This window comes from Prionailurus bengalensis, chromosome B4 (assembly GCF_016509475.1).
Source record: "Prionailurus bengalensis isolate Pbe53 chromosome B4, Fcat_Pben_1.1_paternal_pri, whole genome shotgun sequence".
Taxonomy (NCBI): Eukaryota; Metazoa; Chordata; class Mammalia; order Carnivora; family Felidae; genus Prionailurus; species Prionailurus bengalensis.
The window spans coordinates 136176796-136195212 of NC_057358.1; the positions used below are offsets into that span (position 1 = coordinate 136176796).

General features: G+C 61.7%; 1 protein-coding gene across 3 annotated transcripts in view; it reads right to left on the reverse strand.

Annotated features, from left to right (window-relative positions):
* Positions 1-18417, reverse strand: part of SCUBE1 (signal peptide, CUB domain and EGF like domain containing 1) — a 136617-nt gene that overhangs the window by 53926 nt on the left and 64274 nt on the right. For all 3 annotated transcript variants that reach the window (XM_043562835.1, XM_043562836.1, XM_043562837.1), the window contains 2 exons: positions 6503-6628; positions 2281-2397 (listed from right to left, as the gene is read on the reverse strand). In XM_043562835.1, coding sequence (XP_043418770.1) covers positions 2281-2397; positions 6503-6628 — 243 coding nt within the window. The remainder of the gene's footprint in view (positions 1-2280; positions 2398-6502; positions 6629-18417) is intronic.

Below are 18417 nucleotides of genomic sequence, written 5' to 3' on the forward strand. Positions count from 1 at the left end.
AGGCTGGACGGGCAGGCACAGGACGAGGCACAGGACAAAGGGACAGGGCCGCGAGGTCCGGTGATGGCTGTGCCTGGACAGCAAGACGCCCCGTCTCGAGGGCACGGACGTGCGTCAGACACTCATGCAAAGTTAAGAACAAAACACCCGGGAGAACAAACACACGCACAGCGATGGACCCGGTCCGACGGACGGACAGACAGACAGACAGGCAGAACAGGGGCTCGATTGGGGCAGCGCTGGTTGCCTGCTTGTCTATAGAGGACTAGAGCGAGACATTCAAGTGCTTGACAGGGGCCGCGAGAGGGGCCAGCCATCTCAGGAGCGTGCGGAGAGAGAGGCGGGCCGGCCGGCAGCATCCTGGCCGTCGGGCAAGACGCTGTGCCCCGATGCTGCCCGTGGAGGCGCACGTGAGGTTAGTGGCCAGGAGGTCCTCGGCTCGGCCGGACGTGTGTGGGGACACGGGCTCCCGAGGGGGGGAGCCTGCGCGGCGGTGAGCGGAGGCACACGGGTGGTTCTCCTGGCCCGCGGGGGGCGATGGCCCAGGAGCTGGGTCCGGAGGAGGAGGACCGCTAAGGGGAGGGGAGGGAAAGAGGGGGCGAGGGAGGTTACATCAGAGAGGAGAGTTGGGCAGGGGCCTTGACATGCAGCAGACGCTAAAAGGTAAAAAAAATGAGGAACGACGAGGCAGGTGGACAGAGACAAGATGCGTGAGACGAGGCCGGGTGGGTGTCTGGCCGGCGGCTGAGTGCGCTGGTCCCGTGGCCGGCGGGGGCCGCTGCGCTGCAGACACAAACAGGGAGGGCGACCCAGCAGACAGACAGGAAGGGGCTGGGGGGCCCCCCCGGCAGGACAGTGGAGACAGGGAGAGAGGCGGGAGAGGGGGTTCTAGATGGGATCAGGCTGCAATAGAGACACTAGTCTGAGACCAGGTTTTGCTTTGAAAAAAAAAAAAAAATTTTTTTTTTTTTTTTCGTTTTTTGGTTGTTTCGTTCGGTTTGGCTTTTGGCTCTGAAAATGCTTAATGAACGTCGGTTATCAGACAAGACAGGCAATCAGGGACCATCACCAGAAAAGCAGGAGGAAGGAGATAAGATGAAACCAAAACGGCCGTCTGAGAGGAGACCACACAGAGGAAGGGAGAACCACGCAGGTAGCAGCCCCTGGGAGACAGCCGGGACCAGGCTGAGACGCTGGGGGCCGGCCCCGGCCCTGGCGCCCCCGCTCGGCCCCTCACAGGACGAGGGAGCAGTCGCGGGGACAGAAGGCGGCAGCAAACTCTGGCTCCCCGGCTCTGCCTGCTGGCCACCCCTTGTGTGTTACTGGAGAGTCCCTTCAGGAATATCTTCAGAGTCAGTATGAAGAGACGCCCCCCGCTCCCGCCCTTAAAAAGAACAGACGTGACCACCGACCGTGGGCTTCTAAGGGTGGCTGACGTTGGAGGGAAAGAAAGCAGAGGACGAACAAAGTTGGGTGGGTGCCAACTTTGAATTCTTCTTTTTCTCAGCTGGAAGACGTGCCGTTATTTTTGGGTGGGAAAGAAGCGACTACTGATTACGGCAGGAGGCAAGCCCAGATATCCTAGCTTCCTCTTGGAAGTGAGGACCGGGGGGAAGGGGACTCCATGTGACGACAGGTGAGGTGACAGAAGGGGCAGTGCTGACAAGAAGGGACTCTAGTTGGGAGAAGTCCAGCGAGAGCTCCGTTAGCTCAGGAGTGGAAGCAGTTAAAAACACCCAGAGTCCCCCCCGCCCTACCCCGGGATTCTTCCGTCCGTCTCCCCTGGTGTAGACGATGAAGAATTAGAGCTGCTTTCTGAGCAAACCCCTTGGCTTTCTAGACTGTGGCGGGCAGCTCACGTCGCTAATGGGGCCAAGATGCAGGTTAGGCGTCTGTGCTGTGCGTCCCCGTATCGGGAGGGAAACCCCTGCGCTTTAAAGACAGAAGGTCCCCTCCTCGGGCGCACACACCTTCCTCCTCCCCACAGGCCACCCCCCTGTTGAGGAGGAGGACCCGCAGAGAGCCCACAGTGACACGGAGCAGAGGTGCTTGGTCCTGGGTGGCTGGATGGCCCTGGGTAAGTCTCTACAGAAGGCTTCCCTCGGGGATGTCTGCCGGCCCCCTCGGTGGGGACCTGGGTGCTCCTTTTCTTGCTCCCTCAGGCTCACTTCCTGGGAACCGGGCCGCGGTGGGGTGCTGGCCAATGGCAGGGCCACACGGTGCACCCTGGGGGGGGCGGGGTGGGGCGCACGGGTGCCAGTGCCGGGCACACTTACTTACCGATGCACGTCCGACCGTCTGAGTGGAGGGCGTACTTCTGGTGGCAGCCACACATGGGGCCCGTGTCTGTGTCCTCACAGCTGTGCTGGCAGCCTCCGTTTCCATAGTTACAGGTTACTAGTTAGGCCCAAAGCGTACATACGTGTGTATAAAAGGAACAACAACAAAGAGAATTAGTTTATCGGTGCTGGTTGATTCTCTTAAGGGACGGGGCGGGGGGGGGGGGGGCAAAGTGACGGCATAAGATAAACAGCGAGTAAGCACACGTTTCCCTGGACTTCAGCCCCACCAGGGTCTTGGATGGGTTTGCTCGCTCCCTGGGCGTGAACTGGGGTAGGACGGGTGGACTCGGGTCGCCTGGGCTTCAGGGCCGGCTCCAGCCGACAGACTCGGACGGTGTTCGGGGAAGAAAGCGCCAGGGGAGACAATTTTATCCTTCCTAGGTTCCAGGGGCACTTCGACACTGCCTGTCTGGACGGGACAAGTGTCTGTTAATGCCGGGCATGCCCTGCCAGGCGAGGGAGGGAGGTGGCGGGCCCGTGGCGAGGGGGACACTCATTCCGCGTGCGGGAGGGTGTCCCCACGCAAGTCTGCTCCCTCCTAGTCCCAGCGGCCGTCTCCACCTGTATCCCCTCAGAGCCCGGATCCCCCGGAGGCAGTGTTCAAACAGACAGAACAGATGCACGTTAATGTCATCTCAGGTGCGCTTTTGAGAATGACCTCTTACGGAAACACGTCACGTAGTTTGCAGCGTCGCGCAGAGTCTTAGAACGTTTCACGGCATCAGTGACCCGGGTCGGCTAAAAGGGGGCCGAACAAAACACAGCCCGTCTGAGGTAGGAGAAGATAAAATTCCGGTTTATTTAAAAGAAAACCGCTTGTTATCCCGTCTCAGGGTGAGAAGTAGCGGCGAAGGAGATCCGAGATCTCTGTGCGAGGGGTTCTCGCAGCCCCCGCTTTACTCAGCTCGTAAGATGACGGGGTGCCCATCGCCTGTATGCCAACGGTGCCCCAGGGCCTTGAGGACGGGCTGTCTTCCTGGCACCTTAACCACTTCTACTCTCTTCGTGTATTTGGCAGGACCCCAGTGATGATCAAATATGCAAAAATGAATCTCAGGCCAACCACCGTCGGAGGGGCCGAAGATTCCGGAGTGGCAGTCTGGATTAATGACGCTCCTTTGGGTGGCAGCTCCCCACGACGGGTCCCAAGCATTCCAGAACCGAGGCCCGCGGCCGGCTCTCCCGGGCACCCCTCTCACCCAGGGCACGGCACAGAGCCTCCAGGGCGTCCGTCCCCAGTGATGGCGGGGACCCTGTCAGCCTGGACACGTGCCATCTCCCTGCCGGCTGAGGAGGACACGAAGACAGTGACTTCTGCTCGGTGTCTCAGATGCCGTCCTTGCAACCAGGGACAGGCTCTGCCGGGCTGCCTCTGCCACAGGGAGCTAACGTCCCGTCTGGAGGAGGAACCCAGCCTCCGGGGTGACATTTCGAGGACGTGCACAACTCTTCAGGAAGCACAACGGGGACTTGGAGTGCGGAGCCCCTCTGGCCCCTTCTCCACAGGAGCATCTCTTCTCTCAGCCTTCCCGGGGAGCCCGGCAGCCTGCGGTCACAGCCTCCGTCTCTGAAACAGCTCAGCTCTCTGCCTAGGAAGAGCCCCGGGGAAGCCAAGGGCAGAGGCGGGCACAGATTTCAGGTGAGGGCAGAGCCCCAGGCACAGCCCCGCCTCGGGCTGGACGTCACGCGCCTCCCCAGATTGAGAGAAACTTCGTTTCACAGGGGGCAGGGGTGCAGGCGTGAGGAGGCCGTGAGGACACCGCAGACGGTTGTTTCCAAGCTCTGGGCTCCAGGAGATGGGCCGCGCCCTGCAAGCGACTCCGAGGGCGAAGGTCTGTCCGAGGCAAGCTGGGGGAGGGCCGTGCTGAGGGCCCCGTGCTCCCCCACACGGGCGTGCGTGCCCGCATCTCATGGACCGTGGGGGCCGGGCTAGCGAGCACCGAGAGCGCCCACAGCTTGTACGTGGAAGTGTGTGCTGGCGCCTTGAGCTCCGGGACCACCAAGAAGGGATGGAAAAAGCCCCTCTGGCCCCGGCGTGGGCCCCGCACTCTGGATAGAAGAGTTGGGTGCCGAGGCCCTGCGGTCCTGCTGGCCCACGGAGGCGGGCTGGGCCCCCAACCCAAATCCGGATGTAGAACTTCCTAGACCTCAGTCGGCCTCGAGGGCCGGGGGGGAAAGCCTCAGAACCAACTTTATGCTAACCCTTCACGTCGACCACACGGCAGCAGCCAGGGCCGTCCGTGCGGGCCCTGCACAGGAGGGCTGCGGTCACCCACTCCTTGCCCCCAGGACCGGTATCCGATTCTATAAACACCTTGGCTATACGGAGCCCCGCCAGCAGAGAGGGCGGGGCTTCTATTTCTTTCACCAGCAAACACGCGGGTCGAGGGCTTGAGTCTTCTCACTGAAGGGTGGGGAGGTGGGGGGTTGCTTCCCGGCTCACAGAGGGCCCTGCCTCGTCCCCGACCTCTCAGATCAGCTCGGCCCCTCGGGAGACGTCCTCTGAGCAACCTGTCCCCTTGCAGTGCTCCTTCCAGACGGTTCAGTGGGTCCCAGCCACCGCCTGTGGCTCGCAGAGCTCTCTCCCCAGCACCCAGCTCAAGGCTTGGCCAGTCTTGCTGTGGAGGGAACACTCTTTGCTTCTGGCTGAGCCTGTCAGCAAGCCTGCCCAGTCCGCACGTGCTTGTCCCTGACCTTGGTCCGGAGGACTGGGAAAGCTGCAATTCTGCACTCTCGGTTCTGAAGGGCACCAGGCGCAGCGGGTTTCTCTGTAGTTAAAGGACCTGTCCGATGCAGAGGACAGGGGGCCCGGCAAAGTCCTGGGGCTGGAGCCGGCCACTCGCCCGTGGTGACCGCCCACACGCTCATCTGCGAGGCCCCACAGGAAAGGCCGGCAACAAGGAGGGAGGCTGCCCGCATCTCGGGACGTGCCTGGGGAGAAGGAAGCATCTCCACTTCGGGGAAAGGACGCATCACGAGTGGGGGCTGGAGCACGAGCTCCTTGGAGACAGGGACTGTGCCTAGTGCACGTGGGTCCCCAAGACCTTGGTGGCTGAGGAGCATGGGCTGGGAAAGGTGTGGCGGCCACCCACAGAACAGCTGATGACAATCACGGACTAAGGACGACAGGCCGGCGAGGGCCAGCTGTCTTCTCCACAGAACGAAGGATGGAAAGCAAGGCCAGTTTCTCTGTGAGCGCTGGTCAGCTCAGTCTCCCGTTTCAGTGGCAAGGCTGGGGCTGCTTTCTCTACCGGGAATCGGATTCGGACTCCTCCACACCTTTCTCTGCATCACAGAGCGGGGCTGGAATGAAGCAGGCGTCTCTGGCCAGACGTGGGCAGCAGGCACACCGGCCTCCCTCAGCTCTTGGTACACACGGAGCAAACGCGGCACCACGGTGGGCATCCCAGCTGCCCAGTGAGCCGAGGCTGACCCTGCCACTCCCCACGCAGCTGCTGGGAGCTGGGTCTGACGCTCTTGGGGACTCGTGTGTTCGGCCACGGTCCTGCTTCGTGTGCGGGCTCCCAGTCCTCCCGGGGAGGACCACATTAAGGGGCTGAATGACACCTGTGCCCCGTGGGCTGACCTCCAAGCTGGTCCTGAATGGCACCTTTGGCCAGAGGCCTCATTCAACCCAGATCTCCCATTTACAGTGGGCCCCACGGGGGCAGCCTGCAAGCTCCGATCTGTGATCCTGGAAATAAGGTCAGCACGGGCTGGGCTGGGACCCCTCCCCCGCCAAGCTCCTTTCCTCCTTTATACCATCCTGTCACCAAGGGCCGCCCTGGCCCACCGGGAAGCCTGGGCTTGTAGGTCTCTGTGCCACAGCCCTCCATACCCTGGGAGGGCTCGGCTCGGGGCCCATGGGTCTCTGGGGTCAGGGTCACAGCTCGCACCGGCAGGGCTACTGAGCAGGGTCCTGCCCCGGGGCTGTCGGTGATTCGTGCCAGGTGGGGAAACCGCCGTGTCTGGCGATCACAGCCCTCACCCCTCATGCCTCCCCAGGCCTCTTCAGGGACCTGGCCCTCCTCTCGACCCCGAGGGGCGGAGAGCCCTCCCGGGGAAACGTCCAGCCGACTGGACAGATCCCCCCACCCCCCAATAAAGCAATGGCAGGAGACGCGTGGGGCTGTCTGACCCATTTGCCTCCATCCACCTACGTGTGCAGTCCTTCTGGTTCTGGGCAAGGTCAAAGCCGGGCCTGCAGTCACAGGCCACCCCACCTTTGGGCGTCTCCCGGCAGATGTGGGCACAGCCGTGGTCTTTGTTCATGCAGTTCATACCCTCTGGGAAGAGACAGATGAGAGAGAGACAGAGAGAGAGAGAGAGAGAGAGGGGACCGGGGGGAGGGAAGAGAGAGAAAATTTCAGGCTGAAGAGAGGCGGCCTCTAAAACGTCACCATCAAGTGCAGCGTTCTGGGGCCGCCGTTAGCACGTGCACCGTCTGCGCACGGAGGGGTGTGCACCTAGCCGTCCAGCTGGAGAGGTCTTGGGGAGAAACCAGGGGACCCACGGAAGAAGCGGTCCCGCCCTAGGTCGGATTACGGAACTGAGTTCAGGTCGGGGCTTCGGACCGCTTCCCTACTAAAGCAGGCGCGGTGGCATCTCAAACGATGGCGGCAGGCAGCACTCTTCGGATTGCATCGGAAGGGCACGCGGCCCTGCGCGGCAGGCGGCTGGGCCCCGAGGGGACGCTGACGGGTCAGGGGACCGCGGCCGGTGGGGGGGGGCAGCAGCAGTCAGGAGATGTGTTGTGGCCTGGGAGGCGCCGTCGGCCCCGCGCGGCCACCCCTCACCGCGTTCCTGCACGAGTCAGAGGCAGCCGTGCTGCTCTCTTGGACCTCAGGGTGGCAGAGGCTCGTCTTCACCAGCCCCACGGCCACGCCCTGACCTACACACCACCGCCCAGCTGCCAGAGGGGGGTCTGTCTCTGTCCCCGGTCCCTGCAGTGCGCCCCAGGACCCGAGGAACCCTCGCCCCCAAACGCAGAGCCCCATACGACCTCCGGCTCCGTCCGCACGCCCCTGTACCCCCCTGGAGCCTGTTCCGCGTCCCGGGGCACGCGGGTCACCATTGCCACAATCTCAGCCCGAGGCTCCTGCTGGTTGGCAGACGCTACTTTTTAAAGGCAAATGTTTGCAGACCTCAGGTGCCTTGTTCTGCGAAGACTCAGCCCCCCGCCTTGCTGGTTGGGAGGCATCAGAGAGGGGAGCTTGCCCCAGGGTGCTGGGGCCGGGCCACCCCACCGCCTGCTCGTGTCCCCATCCTGTAGCTGGAGCCCTGCCGCTGTCGCACCTGCTTGGCGGGCCCTTCCGGCTCGTCCTCCCGGCCGGGCTCAGAAGCCCTGTCCCTCACAAGGCCAGCTGTGTTCCTGTCTCCTCTCTTTCCAGGCTCCCCGAGACTCTACTGGGGCTCCAAACCCTAGGCAGGAGCAATGTGCTTGGGCTCCTTGCCCCTATAAAGGCAAGCGCTCCCTTCAGAGGTGGGGAAACCATGCTTGAGACACCGGCCCAAAGGCCCACGGTACGCTGAGAGGCATCACAAGGACGTGGACCAGCACCTCAGACTCTAAACCTCTTTCCCACTCCTGGCCCAGAGGCCTTGTGGAGCGCAGAGAGCTGGGCCACCCTGAGTTTCCAGGGCAAGGACCATGGACCATTCACCTCGAGGCTCCAGAGGCCTGGCCTCCAGTCATTGCTCGCGGAGAGTTACACGGAAATGTTCCCTGAGGGCTCTGGCATAATGGGGACAGTGAGGGGCGCCTGGGGTGGGCCATCTGCCTCTCTCCTCAGTCACCCGTAGTTCCTGGGACATTCCCCCCACCCCGGGAGCCTGCCTGGAGTGGCTCGGACCCCCTCCGGTTGACCTCAGTTGATGTTTATCTTCCTGGTGATTTGTGAGGAGTTTCCAGGATTTATGAGGTCACTGGGGTCAAGTGAGAGGTTGTAGGTCACAAGTCCATCAAGAGGCTAAGGGCAGATGAAAGGAGGCGCTGCTGTCCGCCCACACAGCGCCCTGAGACCTTACTTCCGCGTCCTACCCGAGAGGCCCAGCCTTGGACGGAGGGAAGGAACGCCACGGGCGGGGACACACGGGGGCCTCCCTTCCCCTAGGCGGCCTACGTGTGTGTCAGGACTGGCTCAGTCTTGACCCTGTCCACTTTAAGCATGGGTGGCGGCGGGGGGGGGGGGGGCGGGCAACTGAGATCTGACATCTATTTAAAAACACAAACACCCTGGCAGCTACAACCAAGATGTATTTTTAAATGTTTATTTATTTTGGGGGGGGGGGTGGGCAGAGAGCCCGATGCGGGGCTCAAACTCACGAACCCGGCGATCATGACCCGAGCCGAAGTCAGAAGCTCAACCGACTCAGCCACCCAGAGGCCCCACAGCAGAGAGTTTTAAAAAGTCTAAATATCGATAAAAGGAAGAAATGGCCACGAGTAAAACCTGCACTTTGCTCAGCGCGCTGACCTCTGGTTTCACCTGACTTGACTACCCATGTTGTTCCTTCACCTCACCTTCCTTACTTGTTCCAGACATGCGGTTGGACAGACGCAGAGCGTGACCAACGACCCAGCAGGGGGACAAACAGGGCTCCTTGTAGGAAGCTTCAAGTTCATCCGGAGAGACAGCCCCTTCCTCTGGCCAAAGTCCACAACAGCACCCGTGCACGCCTGGCGGACGGGGGCGCTGCGCGACGCGGCACCGGGAGTGGGGGCGCGGACGGGGCTCGGGGTGGGGGTTAGGGTCGGCCCGCTGCCGGGGTGCGAACGCCCTAGCACGGCTGACGCCCAGCGCCAGGAGAGGTCCCTGGAGGTGCAGCTGGGGAGCGGTGCACAGCCGGCCCTTGCGAGCCGGTGAGAGCCAGCCTCACCAAGGTGGCATGGCTCTCTTCGGTCACTGCCAAGGCAGCAGCTGTGGGCAGGGGCCTGGCCTCCTTCCCGGTTGCGTGTCTCAGAAAAAATTGCTTCACTTCTTGAGTCTCTTGCGTATAACGGGAATGATAACCTGTGCTCCAAAGACAAGACAGCGTAGGTATTCCGACGGTAGGTCTTTCTACGGGAGCACCGAAGGCCGGGATCTTCTGCGGATCTGGAGAGAGGTCCTCACGGGGACCTTGTCTAGGCCCGGCAACCCCCTCCTTGGAGAAGGCTCTCAGTTGAGGGGATCTCACGGGCCAGTGAGACATACGCTGTCTCTCATCAAGTCTTCCGAGAGACTCCCGCCTTGGCCAGGGGCCGGCCAGTGGGGGGTGGCCGCCAAGGGGCCTCCCTGACCACCACCACCCTGATGATGGCTCCCTGGCGCCCACGAGGTACAGGGGCTGGTGTTCCGGCTTCTTCCCAGCTTCGTCTCCCTCCGCCTCCTACTCGAACTCCAGCCTGTGATTTCACGCTGTCTGCTGACCGACCCCCGGCACCGCCCCCTCCACGCCCTTGCCCCTCCTGTCTTCCACAAACGAAATCCTAGGCCTGTCTCAAACTGCACCGGTTCCACAGGGCTTCCCGATGGCGACCCCACGTGACCCCCACACCACCACCCCCCGTATTAACCGCCCAGGGCTGTCCTGGGGCTGGCACAGGCAATCGATGCCACTCAAACGGATCTGTGCTTTCTCCCTAAACTGGGAAGAGCCTGAGGGCCCCTGTTTGCGCTCAGGCTCATCTGTGAAGAGAGAGATTCAATTTCCATTCCCAGCCAAAGAAACACAACTCACCAGAAACCCTGCTAATTATCACTAACCGTAAATTTGTCACCGGGGAGCGGATGTGGCCTTGAACTTTGGCTGCTAAACCGAGTACAAGGCTTTAGAAGTCCCTCAGCTTTTTCTTCCACTGTGGCCTTGCAATCAGGCAGTCTTTCTTTCTGAGAATCCGGACTTAAAAATGAGCCACGCTGTTGCTGTTTCGCTGGCAAAGGATAATTTGGGGGGTGATCCGGAGTTCCAGTCTAAGTCGACATGGAAGCAGTGAAACGGGCTGGAAGGGCGGACCCCAAGCCCCACCAGTGATGGGGCCTCCAACGTGTCCACTTCAGTGGCCTTGGCAACCGTGGGAGAGGCAGGCGAGGCCCCCGTCTTCCGCCTAAAGTCCCGAGTGAGGTCAGGGGACCCACCGAGGACTCCCCACCCAGGCTCCGAAGCACGGGGCATTCTTCCTCCAGCTGAGCGCAGGGCCAGTGCTGTATCGTCAGCGGAGAGGGCTTTGGGACCGCTTTACGTTTCTGACCGTTATACGGGAGCCTGCGAGCTTCTGTTCACGTGTTGACGTGCTATAGCTACTAATATCTGCTCTCCTGGAAACTAAATGGGGCGGTTTGTATTTGTAAAAATAGAAACTGAAAATCTATCACATGTTAACATTGACACATTTTTAAATTAAAAACGATACTTTCCAAAACAAGGGGAGAGTTGGCTGAGAGGAGAGTCATTGTGGAGGAGAAGGGGGTGGGTGCCGACTCCTGACCTTGCTGTTGGAACCCCTGGGGGTGCAGGTGGGCCTGAAGCTAGGTCCCCATCCCCCATCCACTCTCAGGCACTCATCACCTCTCGCCTCTGCCGGGGCAAGGGGGTGTCTCTGTCCCTGCACCTGCCACAGACTGGATGCTACAGGAAACGGTCAACCCGTGAGGTGTCCCATAAGGTGTTCGCTCCATAAGGCCAAATGCCACCGCGTCCCTTCCTCCAGGAAGCCTTCCTCGGTCCCCAGCCTCACTCGCAGCACTGACATGGTGGCCAGATTTCTCCTCTCTGGGCTTAGCATGACTCTCCGGCCGGGCCCTGCGGGCAGGCTGAGCTCTGAGCCTTCTCAGTGACCTCACTGTCCAATATAAGTCCTGCCTGGGAGGGGATCCTCCACGAAGGGAGGGAAATGGAATAACCTTCCCCTCTTCCACGGGGGTCGGGGACACGGGTCTGGGCCTCACACCCAAGCAGCAACCGTGCTGGGAAACAGGCCGATACGGAGCAAGCAGCCGAGAAGAGCAGCCACCAACAGCTGGCTTCCCGTGAGGCTGGGCTCCTCTCGGCCTGAGGGCTTCTGGAGGCACCTCTTCCCCGCCATGGCGGCCCGCCGGCCATCACCATGGTGTCAGCGACCATTCCCCAGATGGCTACGACTGCCGGCCCGGGGCCTGGAAGGAACCTGGCCGCCTCTGTGCCCGTAATTCGGCTCCACCAGCTACAGACGCAGTAAGCACACGACTTTCTCCTCACTCGGGGGCACACCGGCTTCTGCAGCCCACGAGAAGAGGTGCGGCGTGGCGGGCAGAGCCACAGATGGATCCCTGTGGCCCATCTTGTCCATCCATCTTGCAGAAGGGGAAAATGAGGCCCCCAGATGGGAAGTGTCTGTCCCAGATCACATGGCAGGACTGTAATCCAGGCTGCTGGGCTCCCAGCCAGACTCTCCCACCCCGGGGTCCCTGAGCTACGCTTGTGGGACCCAGAAGGCTGACTGGCAGCATTTCGTGGGGTGAACAGAACTGGGAACCTGGCACAGCCTTAGCGTAATAAGCGGTGCCTGTCACCAGTGGCTGTCTTCGGAATTAAGAACCTATTAAAATTCAAGGCCGGTTCAGACACCTCCTCCTCCGTGAAGCTCTCTGAGCAGCGCCTCAACAAAGCACGTAACCCCTGGCTCCCGTGACCTCGCACCGGCTACCACCGCGCATGAGGGCGGAGCCTCAGCTCAGCTACAGGACCGTCAGGCTCGCACGAGGCCTCGACTCTTGTGCCTGTGTCACCCCTTTAGCCTTTCTGAGCAGCACGAGGTTCCCTGAGCAGCCTGCCCCCCCCCCCCGCCGCCACTCCTCGGCCGCTCGTCCTCTGAGTCCTCTTCTCCCTTTGCAGCCGTGCTGGCCTTCCCAAGGGGACGGAGGCACCAGGGCGGCCTCGGACAGGCCTGGCCCACACCCACCATGACTGCTCAGAAAGGTCGCGGGCTCTCAGCTGAGCGACGAGCCGACGCGCCAGCCCGTGAGACCGATGCCTCCGGGCAGCACTGGGCACAGCCCCTGCTATGTGATGGAGGCGTCAGGTAGATCTGACCCCGCAGACCGAGTCTCCTGGCTCCGTGTCTCTTCCTTCCAGTCGGCGAAGTGCTGATGGGGTGGGAGGCAGGGACCGCTCCGTTTCTCCCCCGTGCACGTCGACCTGCGGCCACCTCTCCCACGAACCAGAGAGCTCCCGCAGGAAGGAAGGGGCCTCGTCCACCGCTACGTCCTGGTGCCCAGGACCTTGGCTGCACGTAGCGGGTCTTATCGAACGTGGAGAGCCAGAGGGAGGGGCCAGCTCCCGGGCCCAGAGGGTGGCCTGCCCGTGGGCTCACCATCCTCTAGGCACCCCGAGGAAGGCTGTGCAGAGCTCAAGAGGGGCTGGGGCTGTGACGTATTGTACCTGAGCCTCTGGTCAGATGCCTTCTTCTCCAGGTCTCTGTTTTCTAAGCTGGGAAACGGGTTGTCATGACCTTTACCTCCGAGGGTTGCCACGACACTCGAATGATAGAACTACGTGATGCGTGTGGCACAGAGCGGGTTCCTGCCTTTGTCTACCTTGTGCTACGTGCACGTGGTTGCGAAGTCACCCTCCTCAGCCGCCATGGGGAACTTAGACGGACGTCTTTATCCTTGTCTGTGTCCTCAGTGCCCAGCACAGGGGTGAAAGAAATACAAGGAGCGCAAGGGTGGGAGAGGAGGAGGGAGGGAGGAAGGGAGAGACGAAGGCTGTCCCACCTGACAGCATCTCACAGAGAATCGTGACAGCGTTATGTGGCATTCGCAGCCATGCGTTCTCTGGGACGGCACCTCGGGAACTCCACGGCACACATTAAAGGCTCTGACAAGTCCCGCGGTCACGCGTGGGACAGCCCCCCGCCTCTCCCTTAACACAGTCCAAACCTACGATGACCCACATCAGTCCCTCACCTTACGGGTGAGCTCGACCAAGGTGGCTCAGGCCCGGGCAGGGGATGGGGCTCTAGCTCCGTCTCCTGGAGCCTGGCGTGGGGCTTCCTCTGCCTCGGCCCCAGGGGTAAAGAAGGTGGCACTCCCTCTGCCCTCTCCCGGGGGGGCTGTCCTGAGGACAGTGAGCTGACAGGTAGTATTACCAGCACAGCTACTGCCGAGGGTAAGTGAATTTGAATAGGTGAACCCCACGGCATGTGAGGTGCTCCAGGGGAACGGTCCTGGGCTCCTTGCCGGAAGAGGCCTCAGCGTCTTCCGCTCCACCCCCTGTGCTGCAGCCCCACCCCGGGTCCCCTGAGGGGGCCGGGGCACTCTGGCCAGTTCTAACCGGCACGCCGTCTCCACCGATGCCAGCCCGTAGGCTCCTTCAGGGCAGAGGCCAAGCCCGGGGCCGGGCACGGCGCGGCTCTCCGTGAGCCGCAGAACGGAAGGACCTTGGCCCAGACTCTGTCCTCCTGCGGCCCCTGCTTTGCACGGCATGTGCTCCTGGGAGCCGGACGACAAGACGGCATCCTTGGGCGGGGTGCAGCCTCCCTTGGCCCGGCTCCCCGTCCTGATATGGGGAGTAACCACAGTGCCAAGTTCAGCAGGAAGCCCTGTTTACCTCCCCGCCTAGAGGGGAAAGAAGATCGAATTTCAGAGTCGTTTCCAGAAATCCTGGTCTTCAGGGACCCGGTGCCAGTCAGGCCAGGCTGCCCGCCAGGTCGAATCTAATTTGATCTAACCCGTCCAAATCTAATGATGCTCTGCAAACTCCGACCGAGTGTCTCTTTGTGCCCAGGATGGGGCGGGGAGTGATGAGGAGACAGACGCTTCATGGCCGCGTCACGGGGTCCGATTTCAGACTCTGCCACTTGCCCTCAGGGCCTTGGGCAACCATGTCCCTCTGAGCCTTAGTTTCCATCCATATAAAAGTGGCTAAGTCACAGGCCGGGCCTCCCAGGCGCTCACTCAGTGTGCCCTCCCCTTCTTTGGGCCACTGAGGCTAAGGACACAGAGAAGAGCTTGAGGGACTGCGTCCCAGGCTGGGAGGGGGGCGGGCACAGGAAGGTTGTAAATAGGGTAGGGGTGCACTTTCGTGGCAGAGAGCTGTGGATGCTGTCGGAGGGCAGCCAGCACGGGCCACAAGCACATGGGAGGCGCTATCACCCTGAAAGGGACAAAGGAGCCTAGGGGAGGGCAGTGGCCGTGGGAGAGGGAGAAAGGCTGGGTCTGGGACACAATCAGGAGCCCTTTCTCAGTCTTTCAGAACACGTGATATAGAGACTAGGGCTCTGGCGACGCTCTCGTGTGACTGAGCCCTCATCATGAGTCCAAGAGGTGGGTACGGCCACGCCCATCTCATGAGCAAGCACACGGAGGCTAGATCAGGGTGGGGAAGGACGTGCCAGGGCCGCGCCGTGCCTGGGGAGCAGGGCCAGGGTCCCGGGCCCTGCCTTCTGCTGCCGGTGCCCAGGGCTTCCTCGCGATGGGCCCCTTCTCGATTCTTGCCTCCTCCGGGCCCTGGGACGGGCCCCGGCAGCCCTTCTCCGCCAGGGCCTAGTTTTCCCAAAGCCCTTCCATCACGTCTGGATTCTCCACGAGAGTGTGCACAGTTAAACCACCGCAGAATCTGCCTGCCCCAAACCAGTGTGCACATCGCGTCTTCTCGGCAAAGCAAAGTTCACGGATGCATCTCAAGCGGGGCGGGGCGGGGGGGTGGGGGGTGGGTGCGGGCCCAATCTGTTTGTACTTAGGAGCTGGGCCTTTCTCTCTGCCCTGGCCCAGGATAACAAAGCCGGAATGCGTGCCTCCCGAGGGTCGTTGCTATGGCGACTTCATCAATAACATCATTTTCCGCACCCATGTCCCTTAAACACACGGGAAGGGAAGGCGAGCTGGGAACGGCAGAGCCGGGAGAGAAGAACAATTACCCCGCTCCGCCCTTCCCCCCACCTCCGGAGGGAGGGATTCGCCTCCCCTTCGACCTCATCAATAGAAAATTATGGAGCCCAGAAAGAGGCTGGAGCCTTCGGGGGTGGCAGGAAGACGCTACCGCCTTCCCCAACCCAGACGAGGCAAGCCGTCCAAGTGAGGCAGGCAAAAACCAGGGGGATGAAGGAAACCTGGAAAGGTCATGCCACGACGTAAAGGCACAGGAGCAGTGGCAGGGATGGGCCACTGGGGGAGCGGGGATTCGAACGACGACCACGACCGAGCCCGACTGCCCAGAGCTGCCCGTGTGCCGAGCTGTTCCACACACCAGGGTATTAGCCCCACGTAACAGATGGGCGCGCCGAGGCACCGAGAGGTCACCACTGAGGGGAGGCCTGGGGATCCAGGGGGCCGGACCTAGGGGCCCTCCAGAAACTCGCTGCAGGCTGATGACAACCACGGCTACTGTCAGTGAGCACCTGCTGTATACGCCAAGCTCGTTACATGAATAATCTCCTCAAAGCCTCCCGGGCACTTCTCCGAGTAACCTGTTCTCCCCACCTTGCAAGTGAAAAGGAGGACAGAGTGAAGAGAAGTTGAGTGGCTTGCCCAAGGGACACGGAGCAGGACAGGAGAACCCGAGTTTCACAGAACCTGTGCTCCCAGGGACTTCCAGGAGGCAGTGGAGACTCGTATCTGGGACAGGGGACGGGAGGGAAGCCCGGGCTCGTCCCCTTCTGTTCGTTAACCTTCCCCACGGTGATCTGGGGCACCGGAATGACCCAGCCCCTGCCCTCCCTGGCTACGTGCACGTTTCCACGTCCTGTCCCTCCAAGTAATCTCAAATGCCAGCTGCTCCAAGATGCTGACTTCTCACCCTGGCCCTCCCTCCAATCTCCATGCTCCTCAGACCCTTGCCCGAGCTCGCTGAGGGCCGGAGCACCCCCAGTTCATCCCCGACTCCCCAGGGCCCAGCCCCAGCCTCGTGTAGGGACAAAGACAAGACTATAGGTCTTTATAATGTCACCCTGCAAAGCAAGTAACTTTATCCTCATTTTGTAGAGTTTACAGAGGTTAAGCAATTTGCCCACGGTCACTTACGTAGGATGTGACAGAGGTGAAACTTGAACCTGTTCCACTTGGCTTGAAGATCTGCCCTTTGACAGCTGCAGAGGGAACTTTCTAGAGCATAAATCTGACTGCTAAATCCCACTGCTAAAAACTCATCAATGCCCCCCCCCTCCAAACCATAGCACCCATAGGGTTAGGCTGGTTTTCAGTCTGGCGCCAAAGGTCCTCCCGCCCCCACACAGCCTGCCGTGGCCCTAGGTAACAGGGATGCTCCGTCAGCCTGCACAACCTGCCCTCCCTTCTCACCTTGGAGCCTTTGGGAATGTAGTTCCATCTGCCTGGGACACATGCCCTCCTCGTTTGAATAGCAACTTCGACTATAGTTACTTGAGATTCTGCTTGGACGTCACCTCTTCTAGGAAGCCTTCCTTGTTTCCCTCCTCTCCTCCCCCCCCCCCCCCCCCCCCAGTCCCTAGTCTGTGTTAGGGGACTGGCCTGGGCCTCCAAAGCCCCTGCACTACGCGCTCCCAGGGCACCCAGCACACTAACTGTAACTGCAATCTGCTGGGCTCCCCCCACCAGACGAGGGGCTCCTTGAGGAGGCAGGGCCCACGACTGAGTCACCTCTTCGCCCTGGTGCCCTGCACGGGGCCCAGCCTGCAATGAAGACCTGAGAAATGATCACCGAGCCCAGCTGCACCGGCAAGGGACCTGGGCTCGGCCACTCTGGGCTTTTGGCTCTGCGTCAGAACAGGGACCAACACTCGGGCAACAGGGCGCATCTGTCTGTGGGCCCAGACCTGGGAGGGGCCTGCAGTCACCGTGCCGACCGTGACCCTGCGCCAGCTGCCTGCCCGGATCTGCCCCACTCCCCTAATTACACTCCAACAGTATCTGTGCCTAGACAGTGCTCTAGGAGCCTCTCATCACAAAGCCTGGGCTTTAGCAAGGACGCAGGGCTCCGCCTCCTACCCTGTGCCCCTGAAACGTCACCCTCCCGGGCAATGCCAGGCCCGACCCAAGTGCCAGCAGCCGGCCGCCCCGGGCTAGACCCCCAGCTGACCAGGAGTCCAGCCCGGCCCAGGCTGCGCCCCCGGGGGCGCCCCCACCTGGGGAGTGGGAGTATAGGAGACCACAGACTTCCACTTAGCCAGAGCCCCTCAAGGCCAGGCCCCGTGCAATTTGCCTCTTTGCGAATGTCCCTAATTGACTGTCTGCACGACTCTGAGCACAGGTCCTGTCAGCAGGCCCACCTGAGGGGTGACGATGCTGAGGCTCAGAGAGAGGTCTCCCAACTCGTGTGGTGGAGCAGGGACAAGGTCCCCTTGGGCCACTCTCCAGCAGCGGTCAAATGCTCGCCCCACACCCTACCTACCATGCCTGGGGCCCCCTCGGCTGCCTCGGGGCCCTCAGGGGACTCTGCTCCCTCTTCCTCCTGGCCCGTGTCTCCCTGCCTCGGTGGGTCTGATCTTCCCTCACTGCCCCCCACCCCCACGCCCCCTAGGCAGGACCCTTCGGCCCTCCTACTACTGGCCGCCCTTCCTTCAGGCTCAGCGGCCCCCCGCCGGGACGGGCCGGCCCCTCTGAACTCGCACGCCGCCTCCTCGCCGGCGCTTGCCGCCCAGCTGGGCCAGCCGTGGAGGTCCAGCCCTCCTGCGACTGGACTCCTCACACCGTCCCTGTCATCTGCTCACTGGCCTACTTGCGCTTTCTTCCCGCGTATGTTTAGGCCGGGTCCCCTCTACACCAGACCGTTCCACAAGACCGGGCTGCTTCTCCTCTGTGCCTTTCGCGGGCTCCGCTCTCGCAGGGCCCGACCACAGTCGAGCCGCTCGTGGGTGTTCAACACAAACCCGCGGGGCGGTGGGTTCAAGGCGCACCGGTTGTAGACAAGAGTCACGGCTCTAAAGTGAAGCGGCCTCGCTGTGGATTCCATGCCAGCAAACAGCCAGAAGGGACCAGTTTTCTGGAAAGCTAGAACTGGAAGGGACGTTGGAGACCATCTAGACAAAAGCCCTCCTTTGCCACTGGGTCACGCAGCAGTCAGCCCGGCGTCTACACAGAACCTTTCAACTCTGTCCCCTGGGGCTCCCGATGCCCCGGCTCTCAGGCTCCGCGTTCTT